Source organism: Anas platyrhynchos, chromosome 19 (assembly GCF_047663525.1).
Source record: "Anas platyrhynchos isolate ZD024472 breed Pekin duck chromosome 19, IASCAAS_PekinDuck_T2T, whole genome shotgun sequence".
Classification (NCBI taxonomy): domain Eukaryota; kingdom Metazoa; phylum Chordata; class Aves; order Anseriformes; family Anatidae; genus Anas; species Anas platyrhynchos.
The window spans coordinates 8,947,333-8,963,773 of NC_092605.1; the positions used below are offsets into that span (position 1 = coordinate 8,947,333).

At 45.0% G+C, this 16,441-nt stretch overlaps 2 protein-coding genes across 7 annotated transcripts in view; one reads left to right on the forward strand and one right to left on the reverse strand.

Annotated features, from left to right (window-relative positions):
• Positions 1–13,947, forward strand: LOC139999066 (ATP-dependent DNA helicase Q5-like). Of its 3 annotated transcripts, none has more exons than XM_072025644.1 (9): positions 1–95; positions 542–680; positions 1,782–1,903; positions 3,707–4,225; positions 4,915–5,020; positions 5,473–5,584; positions 7,682–7,844; positions 8,231–8,313; positions 13,810–13,947. In XM_072025644.1, the coding sequence occupies exons 2-9, from the start codon at positions 554–556 to the stop codon at positions 13,826–13,828; spliced, it is 1,251 nt and encodes a 416-aa protein (XP_071881745.1). In that variant the 5' UTR covers positions 1–95; positions 542–553; the 3' UTR covers positions 13,829–13,947. The 3 variants fall into 3 exon arrangements, with proteins under 3 accessions (XP_071881745.1, XP_071881744.1, XP_071881746.1); XM_072025643.1 differs by lacking the exon at positions 13,810–13,947 and adding an exon at positions 8,690–12,570; XM_072025645.1 differs by lacking the exon at positions 13,810–13,947 and having other exon boundaries at positions 8,231–8,317.
• Positions 10,012–16,441, reverse strand: part of SMIM5 (small integral membrane protein 5) — a 19,283-nt gene continuing 12,853 nt past the window's right edge. For all 4 annotated transcript variants that reach the window (XM_027471259.3, XM_072025647.1, XM_072025646.1 and 1 more), the window contains 2 exons: positions 12,065–16,238; positions 10,012–10,741 (listed from right to left, as the gene is read on the reverse strand). In XM_027471259.3, the coding sequence (XP_027327060.1) occupies positions 16,117–16,238 (122 nt within the window). In that variant the 3' untranslated portion in view covers positions 10,012–10,741; positions 12,065–16,116. The remainder of the gene's footprint in view (positions 10,742–12,064; positions 16,239–16,441) is intronic.

The following is a 16,441-nucleotide window of genomic DNA, read 5'->3' on the forward strand; positions in this document are numbered from 1 at the left end:
GCGGCGGGGTCGCCATAGCAACACCCCCCCCCCCCGCGCGCGGCCGGAACCGAAAATAAAGCGGGGAGCGAGGACGCCCGAAAGCCCTCAGGGGGGTGAGGAGGAGGAGCGGGGGTGCGCTGGGGGGGGGGGGTTGGGGTTTTTTTGTTTGTTTGTTTTTTTGGGGTGGGATTTGTTTTTTTTAATGGGGGCGCTGGCCCTTTAAGAGCGGCTTGTGACGTCATCGCGCGGCGCCGCGGGCAGCGCCTGGCGGACCCGGAGCGGGTGGGGGGGGGGGTCCTGAGGGGGGGCTCTGAGGGGGGGGGGGGGGCGCTTTGAGAGGCGCCTTGGAGCCCCCTCAGCCGGGGGGGGGGGCGCGGTTGTCCCGTCAGGAGCGAGCCCCAGAGCCCTGAAGGTGCGGGGCAGCCGCCTTGGGGGGGGGGTGAGGGGGGGTAAAATAATAATAAAAGCGAGGGGAAAGGGGCTGGGGGCTCGCCTCAGGGCCGGGGGGTCTCTCCTGAGGGTCAGCGGGGCGCTCACTGCCGCTTCCTGCCGCCCGCAGCCCCCCCCCGCCATGAGCAGCAGCAGCGCGGCCCCCCCCGGGCCGGAGGGCAGAGCCCGGCAGGCGCTGAGGAAGGTGTTCGGCTTCCAGGCCTTCAGGACGGCCCTGCAGGAGAGCGCGACCATGGCAGTGGTGAGAGGTGAGCGGGGGGCCCGGCCCTCCGGGGGCAGGCCTGCGGCTGAGCTGCAGGGGAAGGTCGCCGGGCAGGGCTCTGTGCGCTACCTGCCCTCCTTGGCGTGGGTTTTGTAAGGACGTGGTTGCAGCAAACACGATGCGGGGAACGCTCAGCTGGCAGTGCTGGGAGCAGCACCACAGGCGTCTGCCAGCTGGTTGTGGTCAGATGGGGTTGAAGCTGTTTGCACTCACGCACTTGTAGGGTAAAGCTTACTGTAGTGGTGTCAGACACAGGTGGTACAAGCAGAAGACCTGGTTCTCTGGTGAGGTTTATATCCGTGAATCATGTGGATGTTACCAGAACCACGCGTTTTTCCTGGTGTTAATGCATCCACCAGCACACCGCTGTGGGTTCGGCAGGCAGCTCACACACACACATGTGCTGCTTACCATCCATTCTCCTCACAGGTCTCATAATGCAGACCAGAACAGCACCAAACCCAGCGTGCAGGACACAGTCACGGTTTTCATTCATCTCCAGCAGCTGTGTTGTTGATAACAGACTGGCCAAAAGCAGTGTTCTGTGAGCAGGGTGGCTCTGCCTGTCAATGCTGTGTGTGTTGGCATCTCCCTGAGGTGAAGTGGGTGCTCCTTAGCATAGCAATAGTTACTAAATAATACTGCCTACGTGGTTGGGATTTGCTTCTTGGGATGAGCTTTCACAGGGTGTGATACAGATCTGCCCTGGGACTGGTGGTTTGGTAACTGGAGGGCTGTACGGGGAATGAAAGCAGCTCATGTAGCAGAGAATTAGCATGACCACGGACCAGTTGTTTAATTCCTCTTTATCTTGGTTTCTGTGTAACTTCTGGTATTTAGGTAAGGCTGTTTCATATCGTTTAAAAAGTGATCAGAGATTATTTGAAGGGAACCACCGCCGGCACACAAAGTATTATGATGCTTTTAGAACCTAAAATGAAGTGTCTTTTGTTGGTATGCCACAAGGTACACGCACAGATACGCCTTTTCTCGCAGATTACAGGCCTTCGTGCCCACCCCTCCAGGCAGAGCCCTGGGAACTCACCACCACTCAGTAGCCTTGAGCTTTGTTCTGTTGTCTTTGCAGGCGAGAAGGATGTCTTTGTATGCATGCCCACAGGGGCAGGGAAATCCTTGTGCTACCAGCTTCCTGCAGTTCTGGCAGTGGGCATCACCATTGTCATTTCACCTCTGATTGCACTGATTCAGGTAACTGTCTCCTGTCAGCTGTGGAACGCAGTCAGTGAAGGGGGTTGGGAGACTCTGGAGGCACGGCTGCCTCTTGCCTTTCTGTCCCCAAAACTGCTGTTAGCCTGCCTCTGGATTCTTGTCTTCATGTCTTCGTGTGTTTTCCTTAGCCTGGTGACGGGTGAAGAGGCTTCAACTTAGCGTGCCTCTGGTCTGATGTTATGCAGCTCTGTTAAAGAAGGTTTTTCTTCTTTGATAATAGCCTAGTGGTTTTTATAACTGATCCTTTCTATATTCTCCAGTTGTCTTTTACCTGTGCTGTACATGTGCTGTACAAAAGCAGCAGAGTACCTCAAATGTAGCAAACTGAGTCTTTATCCACAAAAGAACTCCATTTTACCTATAAAATAATAACTCTGGGAATTATGAAGTTGCCTTTGTAGGCATAAATTGCTCTCCATCAAACTATCTTTTTGTTGTGGTCTTTGTGTCACGGGTAGAAGCTGTTGTAGTAGAGCTCCTCCTTAAACACTTTGATCTGTGTGACCTTTTGCTTATATATTTTGTCTTTTGTACTATTTTCATCACCTCACGCTTCCCTATAATAGCAGCTGTAGCGTTAACGTTGCATGATACCTGGTGGCGTAGGCTGCCGTTTTTGTTTTTCTGCTGTTGTGTTTTTTGCTTTTTGTTTTTTTTTTTTTTTTTGTTCAACTCCTCTGTAGTCTCAGTGTAATACACATCAAGAATTAAAACCAGGCTTGGTGATGCATCTCCAAAAAGTGTTGTAAATAGTGAACTCTTTCCAAATGAGATAATTTCTAATTAAGCTCCAGCACAGGAAATATTCTATCAGTGAAATAGAGGTTAAATGAATTACCGGAGGTAAGATTTGCAGGTGAAGCAGAACTTGTCAGAGCAACAGGTAGATGGAGATGGGTTAAATGAGTTTTAGGGAACAGAGCTGGAGTGAGCCTCCAGAGGTTTTCTCATTCAGCCCTGAGATGGGGAAGCTATGCCTGAAAAGATCATGATATATTTCATTCTAACCCACCTTCAAGAGCTTAGTCTCTGTAGTTTATAGGGAAGGTTGAGAGTTGACTGTGAGCAGAAACAGTGCCTATTAAATCAGTCACTGAAGCACTTATTGAGTGAAATGATGAGACATCCGTCTTTCAGGACTATTCATACCTTCTGAAATGTTATGTGCTAGTCAACTGCAAGCGAACAGCTCGGTGTAGGTAGGTGGGTTGTGTGTCTGCTGTTTGTCTGGATGTATCTGAATGTGATGCTGTGTTTTCTTCTTGGTTTTCAAGGCATGATTCTTGTTCACGCTCAGTTCTATTGCGGAGGTGATTTGCCATATCTCATATCTCAGCTGTGTTTGGAAAGTTGTTTGGTTATTTTGGAATGAAGCGCGCTCTGTTTTTGTAGGGTGGCATTACTCATTTTCCATCTGTGACAACTTGATAGTGTAAGTCCTGAGACACGCTGGTGGCTTGTTTCAGCTCAGTGTGGCTATCATCAGGTATTTAGCACAGATCCGTGCTGATGTGCCGTAGCAGCAAAATGATTATCTTAAAGTGAATGGAAGCCAAAAGAAAAGGAGTTGGATGTTAAAGCTGAACAGATGCACTCACCATTGAAATAAATAGGGTTGAAGTTCTAAACAGCTGGACTCTAGGTGAATGTTGTCCTGAGACTAGAACCTGGAGGTGGAAGCTGGGGCCTCATGTAGATCTCTTCAGTAGACATTCATAGCGCTGGTGGCTTTCTTTAATGCCATTTGTTTCTCATTTAATTTTCATTTTGTATTTACCTTAGGACCAAGTGGATCACCTGCTGGCTCTGAAGATCAAAGCCTGCTCTTTCAACTCCAAGCTTTCAGCCCAGGAAAAGAAGGCCATCCTGGCTGACCTAGCGAGTGAGAAGCCCCAAGTAAAGCTCCTGTACATCACCCCGGAGATGGCAGCGTCCTCTTCCTTCCAGCCTACGCTGAACTCCCTGCTGTCTCGAAATCTCCTGTCCTACCTGGTAATCGATGAAGCGCATTGTGTCTCCCAGTGGGGCCACGATTTCCGACCTGACTACCTGCGGCTGGGCACCTTGCGCACTCGCATACCCAATACGCCGTGCGTTGCCTTGACTGCCACCGCCACCAAGCAGGTCCAGGAGGACATCGTGATGGCACTGAAGCTAAAGCAGCCGCTTGCCACCTTTAAGACTCCGTGCTTCAGATCTAACTTGTTCTATGATGTACAGTTCAAAGAGCTCTTGACTGATCCGTATGCCAACTTGAAGGATTTCTGTCTGAAGGCACTTGAAGTGAAGAATACAACTGGGGTAGGTTTTTCAGTGGGGGAAGAAGGCTAAACTGAATAAAATCTTCCTTAATGGTCACCGATCTTCTGGTGGTTGGTATGGCCCTGACAGGGCTGTGGTGGCAAAGGAGGAGGTCCCTGAAGGAAAGCGCTCAATAGTTTTTCAGTTCCTCTAAAATAATTAGAATATTGAGTTGCATTTCTTTCAAACAGAGGTGTCGTCCGAAAAGAGCTGGTCTAAAAGAAAATGTATTAGGAATATGCAAATAGCATTTCTGGCTTGGCTTGTCGTGTCCCTGGCGATAAGTGTGTGTTTGATTGGGTTCTGCTCTTTCACTGTGGTGAGGGTGAAATATAGCAAGGGTGAGCAGCAGCACTTAGTGTCATATTGAATTGCTTGCGGTAACACTAATATCCAGCAACTCAATCACCCTCTGCACCTCAATTTGTCTGTAATGTGAAGAGAGACTTCTTGCCTGGTGTTCACTGGGAAAAGACTGGGAGACCATATTCAGTCTGTCTCCTAGGCCTTGTAGGAAACTCTCTTTGTCTGATTTACTTTTGTGCCATGACAATGTCTTTAAGTTGCTGGGGAATCAGCTTGGAGATGAGGTGAGCCTTGGGCATCCCTCCATTTCGTCCACACTAAGGACTGCAGCTCAGCTGATGGGCATCAGGCGGTGTCATGGACTTTCTCTCCTCTCTGCCCAGGTGTATTCGGGTTGTGGCATTGTGTACTGCAGGATGAGGGACGTGTGTGACCAGCTGGCCATTGAATTGAGCTACCGAGGAGTGAAAGCCAAGGCGTATCACGCAGGTACTGGAGCTGCTTTGGCATCTCTCAGGAGCTGGTAGAACTGAACTGTACCACCTTTAAGGCTTGGGTTGGGGTTACCTAGCAAGCAGCTTTCTAGGCATGGTCTGCAATCTGTCTAATGCTCAGACATCAGGTCTTTGAGGTAAATATGGGTCACTCAGCAGAATGGCATTCCCTTTGCTCCAGAAGTGTTCATTTTGTTGGATCTTGCATGGCCTAAATATAACAACTGGTTTCTTCACAAGAGTGTTTTAAATTTTTCGTTTTGGAATAGAAACAGCTGCTGCTGACTTCTGCTTGATCCCAGGCCAATTTAAACATGGGCAGAGAGGAGTGTGTATGTCGGTCTGTTCTTACTGAGGGGCTTGGCTCGTAATGGGAGAATGGAGAAGGAATAAAATACTTCTACTTGCTGTTTTGTTTTGTTTCCTTCCACCTTTTTCCATTCCCAGGACTCAAAGCAGCTGACAGGACTTCAATCCAGAATGAATGGATGGAGGAGAAGATCCCAGTTATTGTTGCTACCATCAGTTTTGGAATGGGAGTAGACAAAGCAAATGTCAGGTATGTGAGGCTGAGAGTTGTGCTCCAGCAGAGACTGAAATCTGAGCGGCAGGAAGGGAAAGCCTCAGTCCCTCTCTTATCTGATACATCTGTCTCAAACACCTGATCAACACCCACTGAAACCCACAAAAATACAACCGGAGGTTTTCCTAGAAGCAGAAAAAACAACCTTGGAAGGGTTTTGTAATTAAATTAAAAAGAAGGCACCAGAGTATCTCTTTACCATTCATCCTCAAACCAAAGAAAATTGGAGGAATGTTTGTTTTTTTTTTGCCACGCTCTCCAGGGCTTTAAAAAGAACCATCTAGATGCAGTCACAGCTGTCTCTTTCACTTCTCTTAGTGCAATAACTGCTGTCGAAAAGCAGTGGGAAGGAAATTTGTAACTAAAATAATTCATACACTACTAAAATAGTCAGAGTCAGCTTTTGGTGAGATCTTTTGCAAACTGCAATGGGGGGTGGCAGTTCACAAATGGCAATAACCATTTGAAAAACACAACTCTAGTTCAAGGACAGAAATTTTTACATGTTTTCAATTGTGGTTCCTCTGGGACTTCTAATTGCCACCATAATTGCTCTGTGTTATTAGAATTCCTGCACAGCAATATGGCTGGGCTGAGTTAGCGTTGTGAGCTGTGATCATTTAATAGAGGAAGAGCTCATCTGCAGCTCACGCAACACCCTAAATGGAGCTGATCCTCACTCAAAATCCAAATAAAACAATTGCTGTGACCATTGTAGGAGAGGTGCAGGACATCACTGAGTTGATCACATCAGTTTACAACTGTGCCACCCTTCTGTGTGTACTGTGTGCTGACAGACAACAGGATCCTATAGCAGTGATAGACTGTTTTACTGCTCGATGCTTGTTACCCAGTAGAGAAATGAGAAGTCTCCTAGGAGAGCGGCATAAATTAATGATATGCTGAAATTTAGTCTCTGTCCTGTTTGATGCATTAAACCAGCAAAGAGTAACTGAAATGCATAGGGCTGATGAAGAATAAAATATAGCTGAACCATGCTTTGTAATAAGGTTAGTTTCCAAGAAATTAAGTTAAAAAGACTTCTTACAAGTTGTTTTTCAATAGTTTAAGGAATATGATACCCTAGGCCAGGTAACAATGCCCTGCTGCTTAGCCTTCACTCTTTGTTGGCAGAGTCCTGAGTATTCATGCATATGTTATTGGGTGAGATCAGGTCTGACAAGTTCTGGAGGTGACCCTTTGGGACAAAAGGGAAAACAGATGTTGTTTCTGTCTCTGATGGAGTCAGCTCCTCTGTTTTTTCACTGCTAATTCAGTTTTAGTTGAGATTATTAATTCTTTCAGTAAATTTCCCAACAGAGATTGAATATGTAGGGTTCTGATTCCTTGTGTCTGGCCTGGTCTTAAGGTGTTTGTGTTTATAGAAACATGTTCACTTGTTTTCGTCTTTTAATCTTTTGCCACACCTGCACACGTCATGCCTGCCTCTGGGACATAGTGGTTTGCAGAGCTTTAAAAGGACCAGTTTTGAGGCAGACTGGTATTTAAAATATTGGCAGCATTACTGTACTGTAAAGTGCAGAGACTCCTCAACACAGGTATGAGCCGAATTGCTGAATATTCAAGTACAAGCAGGTTTAAAGCACTCTTGTAGTGGTGCATTGAAAACATTCCTCCAGAGATTACGTACGGTTTAGTAATGATTCATAGTCATATTCTCTAACTGGGAAAGGTGCCCTCATCTACAAGTGATTTTGGTGAGACGGAATTTCCCACGCAGACTTTGTTGGCAAAGAAATGTCTTTTTGTAATCAAGTATTTCTGATTATTTTCCATAATGTTCAAATTGCGTTTCACAAAATAAACAGGACTTTTTTTTAATGCTCTGTTTTATCATAAAATAGTCCAGATTGTGTCCTCGTTCATAGCTGTGTGACTGTATACCTGTTTGGGATATTCATGTGCCCTTTTTCTTCCATCCATCTTGAGTGACATCCTGCTTTTACTGCCTTAGTTTTTACTCTAATGTTGATACCATGAACAACACAATCATGTATGCACTGAGTTGAGAAACCTACAGCCTTATGTTTCCCATTGTCATATCACACGCAGGTTTGTTGCTCACTGGAACATTGCCAAGTCAATGGCTGGATATTACCAAGAATCTGGCAGAGCTGGGAGAGATGGGAAGCCATCCTGCTGCCGCCTTTATTACTCTAGAAACGATCGGGATCAAGTCAGCTTCCTGATTAAGAAGGAGCTCTCTAATATCCAGGTAAGATATGCAGAATAGTATCTGTGTGTCTAGTTGTGCTACCTTTCTGCTCAGATTTTGTTTGCCTCTTGCCTGCAGTGACCTCTGAATATGCAAAGATCAAATGAGTTTTTCTAGAGCTGTAGTAGTTTTTGGGTCTAGAGTTGTCTGTAGTCCTGTCTCAAGGGAGAGCAGAAGAGATTGAGGCAGGGAGGGAAAGGGCTGCCAGAACTAGCTCCAGCCTTACTAGAGAGGCAAGGGTGAGCAAAAGCATGGAGCAGAAAAAGGATGGTGTCTGTACCAGTTAATCACATTGTTCAGGAGAGTTGGATGTGGTTATCAGTAGAGTTAATTCATCTGTTTGTATTTAAATTGAAGACTATAATTCTTGTCCTGTCTACTTTCAGGAAAAAAAAGGCACGTTAAAAGAATCTGACAAAGCTGTGATGACAGCTTTTGATGCCATTGTGAACTTCTGCGAGGAGCTGGGGTGAGTGCACTTCTTTCAAATGTTGTTTAATGTTGGGGAAACCATATCCTATCCCTTCTGAGGCACATTTATGGCTGAGATCTTTCCGCAAATGCATGTTATGGAAAAAGAAAATACTGAATGAATCACCTGATATTTTGCTGTCTGGACTGAGGAAGGTGTCCCTGATATGCCTGTCACTCACTTTCACTTCTGAGTTGAGATGTTGAACTGTGATTCCTCTTGCTGTGAAATTTAATGTGTTTTATCTGTGGAGAATGGACTTAGCTTCAGTTGCTTTTGTTTTGACTCTTTCCTCCTTCACCCACCATCTCTCTGGGCAGCCTAATCATCGCAGAATGGAACTATTTAACTTTAATGTTTCTCTAAATCTCAGGGGCTCCAGTCTGCAAAGAAGTAGGCATCCTTGATTCTCATTGACCTTAGAAGGATCTTATGTGCTTGGAACCTTTCAGAAAAAAAGCCCAAATTATGGATGTGCCCAATCTAAATGCAGACTAGCAACCACAACACGCATCATTCAGGTCTAGTTCATGACTTGTAAGCTGTCATTGTACTAATTACTATGCTGCATGAGACATCAAAGTTGTAATTTTGCCAGTAAGAGAGCAGTATGCATTCACTAACCGAAAGTAGTCAACATGTGTCTTGCTTTTAAGTTTGTATTTTGTTTCGTTCTTCACACCTGTGTCTAGGACAAGTTTTTCAGGGTGACTGGCATGCTTTTCTGATACTTCAGTGAGCTTATTTTCTCCTTGTGGTCACGTTTGGTAAACAAATTGTGTTTTTTATGGATCTGCCTTGGGAGATCCCTGTATATACTGAAGGAAGGCACAATGCTGAGTGGTCCCAGGGCACGTGAACGAGCACTTCTTTGCCCAAAGCTAGGATGATTCTGGAAAGTAGCTTCTTGCTTTAAGTCGGATGGCTGCTTGTGTCCAGATTTTATATCATGTGAGAGCAGGTGGATCTATCTGGTTAGAGTCTAACCTCAGGAGACCTTGTCTCAGTCTGTGTTTCTCCTTGATTCTCCTACAGTTGGTCGCAGAATTAGTTCAGACAGTGGCTTCTTGAAAGGGCCACCAATGCCATGACAACTGTACTGGGCCCGCTGAACTAACCTTGCACAAGCCAAAAGCAGTCACAGAACATTCCAGGGTGGTTTCCTAGTCAGGGCATGAGGTAGGATCCATATCACCCAGTTACAGCGTCACCCCCTTCATGTATGCTGTAAAGAACTTGACTACTATTTAAGTGAGGAACTTCTCTTAACAGTTCTGCTGCAGTAGTGAGGCAATACAGAAGCACTAGAGGGAAAACACTCTCGTTTGCTTAGGTGAATAGCAATATAAATAGAACTTTACTGGCTACATAAGAGATTTCTGTAAGGGAAGCTCGCTGACCTAATTAGAAATCATATCTCCCATCTGTTTTCTTCCCTTCCCCAGCTTAATACATATACGTATAAGATATGCAACCCAAGGTCACACATTGCAGCACCATTGACCAACTTCCCTGCTTGTAACTGTGCAGGAGACTAAGGTGCTCTTCAGAAGAATACCACACATTGCATTTCATTTTTGCATTTTGAATTAATACAGTTCTTTTCACTATTCAAACAGTAAAAATGAACCTGAAATTCTGACCTTACAAGGTTCTAAACGAGAACAAATACAGACAGACTTGTATTCTGATAAGCAAGTTTTTGCATAGTATATTTAGGCTACTGTCTGAGTATGACAGGAGAACAATTACATAAGCTGCTTTTTAGAGAATGGGTTCAGACAAAGCTTTTGCTGGTCAGAGTTTCCTGATGTCCCTTTTCAAGATGGAAAAAAAAACAAAACCAGACAAACAAAAAAAGTAACTGCAGTGGTAGAAGACATCTTTATCAGTTTTAGGTGGTGGTTGACCATTTGCCAACTCTATCCTGTCTGTGGTTTTGTTTGAGAGATGAAAATCAGGCAGAGACATGACTAGCCAAATATCAGCATCATCATTCAGTTCCTGAACACAGACTGCCTTACGTACAGAGTTTGCTGTGGACTTGCAGAACAACTTGCTGGCATTCATATATTGCCCTCGATGCAGGAAAGCTGGATGGGGAGAAATAACCACCCAGGGACAGAAGATGAAAAAGCTTCCACGAACAACACAATTAGATTGCAGTTGGGCTGATTCTTGCTTAACTGCAGATCTCCCAGTACTGTGTCACAGCTTCACTGTTTATGCACCACTCCGCTTGTGCCTTGGAGATGAGCAGCACCCAAAGATGGCAGCAAATACGAGGAGAGCAATAAAAACAAGACAGAAGGTGCTAATCACCACTAGCCCTCCAAGAGCCCAGTCACTTGTTAAAATCAGTCTTTTTAGGTCTTCCAGAACTGAGGATGTCCCTTGTGCAGATGACATGCTGGCTTCTGCCCTGCTGGAGTTAGACAAGAATAATGTCAGATGTTGATGTATCCCCTCTGTGCTCTGACAGAGCAGTAGGAGACAGGCACTAAACCAGTACAGGCACACATGCTCTGTGCTGGCAGGTGTCCCTCTTCCAAAAGGTAGAGTCAGTCTTCGCAGGATCTGGAGTATAAACCAGGAGATAGATAACTGAGACAGCTTTAGAGTCAGATCTACAGAGAAGTAGAGAGGAAATCTGCCTTTGCAAGATTTTAGCAGGTGAGATTTATTTTAATCATAGCTTATCAATATTTTTAATAATTGAGTATCTCTCCCAGCACATTCTATATGAACCCTTCATCTGTCAACTGTACAGCCTAGACATGAAGGGCAAGTATTCAGTAGGAGAACTTGGTTGATTCCAACAGGAAGCAATTCCTCTAAAAATGAGAGTTGGGCACTTAGGCTGTGAGAACACAGTGGAGATTAAATAAACACTCATTTAAAAACAAGCAAACCAAGCACACACCAACAGCAAGCACAGAACTTAACGTAGAATTTGTCACTCCCATAGAGCTTAGAACAACCTAGCTTCTTGCATGAGAAGTGCCTCCTTTTAACAAAGTTGGTTTCAACGCTGAGCCACACATTCTGGGTTACTCTACAATAGAGGTATGCTTTCCTCCTGGGAATGACTTAGGTTCAGCAATAATTTAAAGTGGGATCTCAGTGGGTTCTACATACTTGCTCTTTCTCTGATACTTTGCATAATGACTTGGCTATCGGCTGTCTTTAAAAAGAAAAAAACAACAACATTTATTTGAGAACAGCTTGTGGTTTGAGAGCATCTAAAGCTTCCTTGCTAGATGCTGCTCAAGGGAAAGAAGGAATGGATTACTTCTCACACTTTCTCTCAAATATGACTGTATGAATGCAGGAGGAGATCTTAATTATTTCAGAATATTTGCCTGAGTTGTCAACCCTTATGTCTGCATCCCAAATACTGTATGAAGACCATGTAAAGTACATTTCATCCTCAGCGAGTCACCTTGGATTACAAGCACAAACTCATACTTTCATTTCCTGAAGCTTTTGTTTCTTTCTCAGTAGAAAATAACACTGAAGTTTATGCTTTGCTTTTGTGGAATTAGGACAGATCACCAAAGGTATACAGGACACGGAAGCTGTTCTGGATTGCTTCCTTCTCTTTTAAAAAGGAGACAGACTGGATACCAGCTCTGCAGACCTGAGGCAGAAACCCTGTACAGCTGCACACCCTAAAAAGCTCCCATCCCTTTTGCTAACCATGGTTAGTCCCCTGAGGTAGGAGAGTTGTATGCAATTTCATAAATACCTGAAGCTGTAGTGTTTGCAGTAGGTGTTCCTTCTGGTACCTCCTCTGCACCTACTTGAAGGGATCTCAGCCTGTGGTGAAGGACCCCCTACTGCACCTGCAGCCTTGTAGACCTATCCTGGAAGTTGCCTGTTTGTACTGCAGTGAATGATTAACAGCTGACTTTCTTGCAAAGGTGTGGCTAATCTTATCAAAGGCCTTGAGCCTAGTTAAAAAGACCCTGTTCACATGTCACTTGGGTGTTTCTTCCTCTCCATGCCTTTATCCAGTTGTGTACTTATTCCAGTGCTTGTAGCAGCCTGCTGTGCCCTCAGTCTGGAGAAGGCAGCAGGTTGTGGTGGAGAGAAGAGGGCTGTGTTGCCTGGGTCTTGGCTGGCTTGGTATTGTAAGCTCAGTTAGGAGACTGCCATTTGTAAAATGGGGCTGTGAAGAAGAGTGCCCTGCAGTCCAAACTTCATCATGACAGCTCAGGTGGATGAACTCATTACAGAGCCTCACAGTGCTGTTAGCTGCAATAAAATAAATTCCTTGTTGCCTTCTCAACTAAGGAAGACCAGAGGGAAGAGAGATGGGAGGGAAAGAGCAGAGCGTGATACGTGCGAATGGGTGGAAGGAAGCTTGTTTTTCACAAGCCAAGCATATCACTTTGAAACAAGGATAATGTTACAGAATAAAAGCTATTCCATTAAGTGGTCAGTAAAGCTTCAGATGCTTCTGCTGGAGCGGCTGGTCTCACAGTCTGCTCTGGGTTTCTTAGGGAAAGCTTTTTCAACAATTGTGTCATCAAGACTGAAGTAGTTATATCCCCTTGTAGATCCTTCTAGGCTCACTGAAGGTTTTAAAATGTGTACAGAAGTTACTGGTTTTGAAACAGTTTTCAGTTTTTCTGTGGTCTGCGTTCCTCTGTGAGTTTTGAAACAGAGGATCCATCCTCACCTGAGCTCAGGGCATGCCAGGTCCCTGTAAGTAAGTAACAGGTGAAACAAAAAAAACTACAAAGATTTGTAGGAACGAACTAGGAAGACTTGTGTGAGTGGTGTACAGGCACTTTTCTAGTCAACAGAAAATTCAGTAAACTGTTTTTTTTTGTGAGTATTTCAAGCCAACCTGATCTCTTGCATACAAGGCAGTGGCAGAACCCACCCAGCCCAGGCAAACACATACCTAAACACCAAGTATATGAACAGTCCAACGGAATACAACGGTACGAAACGTTAAGCAGAACATTAGGCCTGTGAGGTGCGGGCAAGTTTGCAGAAATTGGCCAGGGATCCACTTTTCTCCTTGGTGGCTGCTCCTCTGCTCCAGAAAGCCACCTGCATTCTTAATAAAATTGCTTAATTTTCTCTCCTTTTCTCTCTTCTTTTTTTTTTTTTTTTCCCTTTCCTTTTAACAGCACTGCATTTATTCTCTGCCTTAATTCAGGAACTTATAGTGGCAGAGATAAGGCAGGAGCCATTTCCCCTGTCCCCCTGCCTGGTGTCTGTCAGTGGTTTAACTTGTAACACCACTGGGGAAACTCATGTTTGTGGCTTTTTGTGTTGAGATAACGCTTGGCAGCTTGTTCCTAGTGACAGCAACCTGTCAGTTGTTGGTACGTTTCCAGCCCACTGAGCTTCCTCCTGACTGTTAGCACAGACTGGTTCCATGCTGCTGAAGCATTTCTCAATGGGATTCTGTTAATTCCTGTAGCTGGCACTGTCTAGCACAGGCTAGGAAAGAAAGTAAGCTCTGTTCTTTCACAGGTCTCGTGATTTAACTTAGAAATGTCTGTCTCCTGCAAAAGAGAGGGTCTGAGGCTTCCTGCGTCACCTTGACAGTCACTTGTTTGTAAGTGAAATGAGCAAAGATGTATCTGACAGAGAGGTTAGTGTGATGCACTTCTGAACGTCGATTACAGTAAATGGATGCCATGTTTGAGCTTATCCTACCCTAGCATATTTCCTGGAAGTGAAATTTTGGGGACAGCATAATAAAGGCCAGCACTTTGTTAGTCTTACTGTAGCTGTGCATGCAGCAGCTCATACTGGTGCGCTCCTCATTTTCTTAGTAGTTGCCAAGCTGGAGCTCAAATACTTTCTAAGGAATGTCTCCATCTTCTGCTAGAAATGTTTTCTTTTTTCTTGGTGTAAAAGTGACATTAGTGATTTGAGGATTTTTTTTGTTAATTTTTAGGCTGTTCTCTGTGTTGCTGCCTGCAAATTTATTTCAATGTGCAACTGTACAAAAAAATGCAAAATACCTAAACTTAGTTTATTTAAAAAAAAATAAAGTGCATTAAATACATGAGGAGTTAATGATGCATTCTGCTAAAATGGGTGCAGGCATCAGCAAAGAGGTTTCTTTACAAAGTTTCCATTTTGTTGTCCCTTCCGAAGTGTGAAGAAGATTTAAAAGCCCACTGTTAAAAACTTGATTCTTTTCTCTCTTGCTGGATGTTGGCTCTGGCATATGTGTGTGATCCCAGAATATCCCGAATTGGAAGGGACACACAAGGATCATCGAGTCCAACTCCTGGGTCTGCAGAGGACCACCCAAAAATCAGACCATGTGTCTGAGAGCATTGCCCAATGCTTCTTGAACTCTGTCAGGCTCAGTGCTGTGACTGCTTCCCTGGGGAGCCTGTCCCAGTGCCCAAATCCCTTTGACTCATCTACATGTAGCAGTTGGAATACAAGGGTAGAAGATGACATCTATAAGCATGGAACTTTTTATACCTTCTAGTAAAGGTGATTGTTGTTACATTTGGGGCTGAAAGAAAGCCCAGTGGCTTGCAGAGCTAGGTGCAGCAAGCTGGTCTGTTTGGCTGTCCCAGTTAGGAAAGTCATGGTCTGCACCATAGCCTTGTACTTACAGGAATCCCTTATTGAAGTTCACCTCAGTGTAAACCAAACATACACAGTGGCTGCAGCACGGAGAAAGGATTTATTTTCACTTGTTAACTTCAGCTGTACAGGCCATTCTCAGCTGTGCTTTGTTGCAATGCCAGCTGTCAGCTGCTGCATGTATACCCTGAAGTGACGGTTACCATACTGCATGTCACTTCTCTGAAATGCCTTTGAGTATGCTAATAAACATACCTTAGGCGTACTGCTTATGTCCACTAAAATAAACTGCACACAGTGCAGGGAGTCAGGCACACAGGTCCCTCGAGTGAGGACAGGGATTTGTTCATCTCCTGTAACTCCCATGCTCTGTAAGGACCATTCGCCTGCAATATGCAGAATTCATGAAAGGTCTGACTACCACATGGGGGCTGGGAGGGAGCACGTTTACCAGCACAATGTTCAAATTAAACTGTAACATCAGTGATTCTTTCTCTTTTGCCTTCATCTTTCTGTTTACAAAGGGTATTGCACACGATCTGACTTTTCTCTTTGGCAATTTCACATCATCGTAACACCAATGAAATAAAGGAGCGAACATTTGTCACCAGCTGTACGCAGAGCCTCAGGTGGTACATGTAGATCAGAAGGTCCATGATTTGTTGTTTTCAGCAGTCATCTCAGCTAAATGTGTCTATTGAACTTGGCTTTAGAGAGAGCAGGTTTGGGCCTGATCCAAGATGTACTAAGCATGTCGACCTTCCAGCAATGTCAGAGGGTTTTTCTGGCCCCCAACATCATCCTTTTGGATTAGCCACTTGTGAAGAGAGAAGGTGCTGCCTAGCCATGTGGCAGCTTACACGTTCTCTGCTTTGGTCTGTGGCTCAGTGCTCACAGAAGGAATCCTTGGCCAGCCCAGCTGCAGGGCTGTTACTGGGTAAGTGTGTCTATTTTGTCAGCAGCGTGTGTCCATGCACCCCCAGCCCACCCTGAAGAGGAAGACAGTGATGGTAAAGCAGCGTTACCTTTCTGGTCACACCACGGAGCCCAGCAGTAGCCATCACAGAAAGAATGAATTCCATGCTGTGATTTCTGGTCCTCTGAGTCATACTCATTAATATTGTTATTGCCATTTTCAGTGAGCTAGAGCAGAGAGTCATTCCCGTGGGTCTGAATCATGATGGCCACGCATGTCCTTGATAGTAGGTTGTCACCTCTTGATGTGCTTCATGGATGGGCGCTCGGGCGGACCTGGATCTTCCTACGTCTGTGGTCAGGACGTCCATCGCAGCTACAGCAGCTGTAGCAGCAGCAGCTGCAAGCAATGATCATGAGCAGCAGAACAGTAACTGAAAAGAGAAGAAAGGGATATTGCTTCATGACACAGGAGGAGTCACTGGAGACTAACCCTACGTCTCCTGTAAGTTGTCTGATGAGCGGCAGAATGAACAGTCAGGTTTCTTGATTTTTGTCCTATATCCCCATCTCCCACCTTTTAAGTTCCTGCTTTCTTGTATTAGTTATCTGTTTAATCTGGACAAGTGTCATTGCA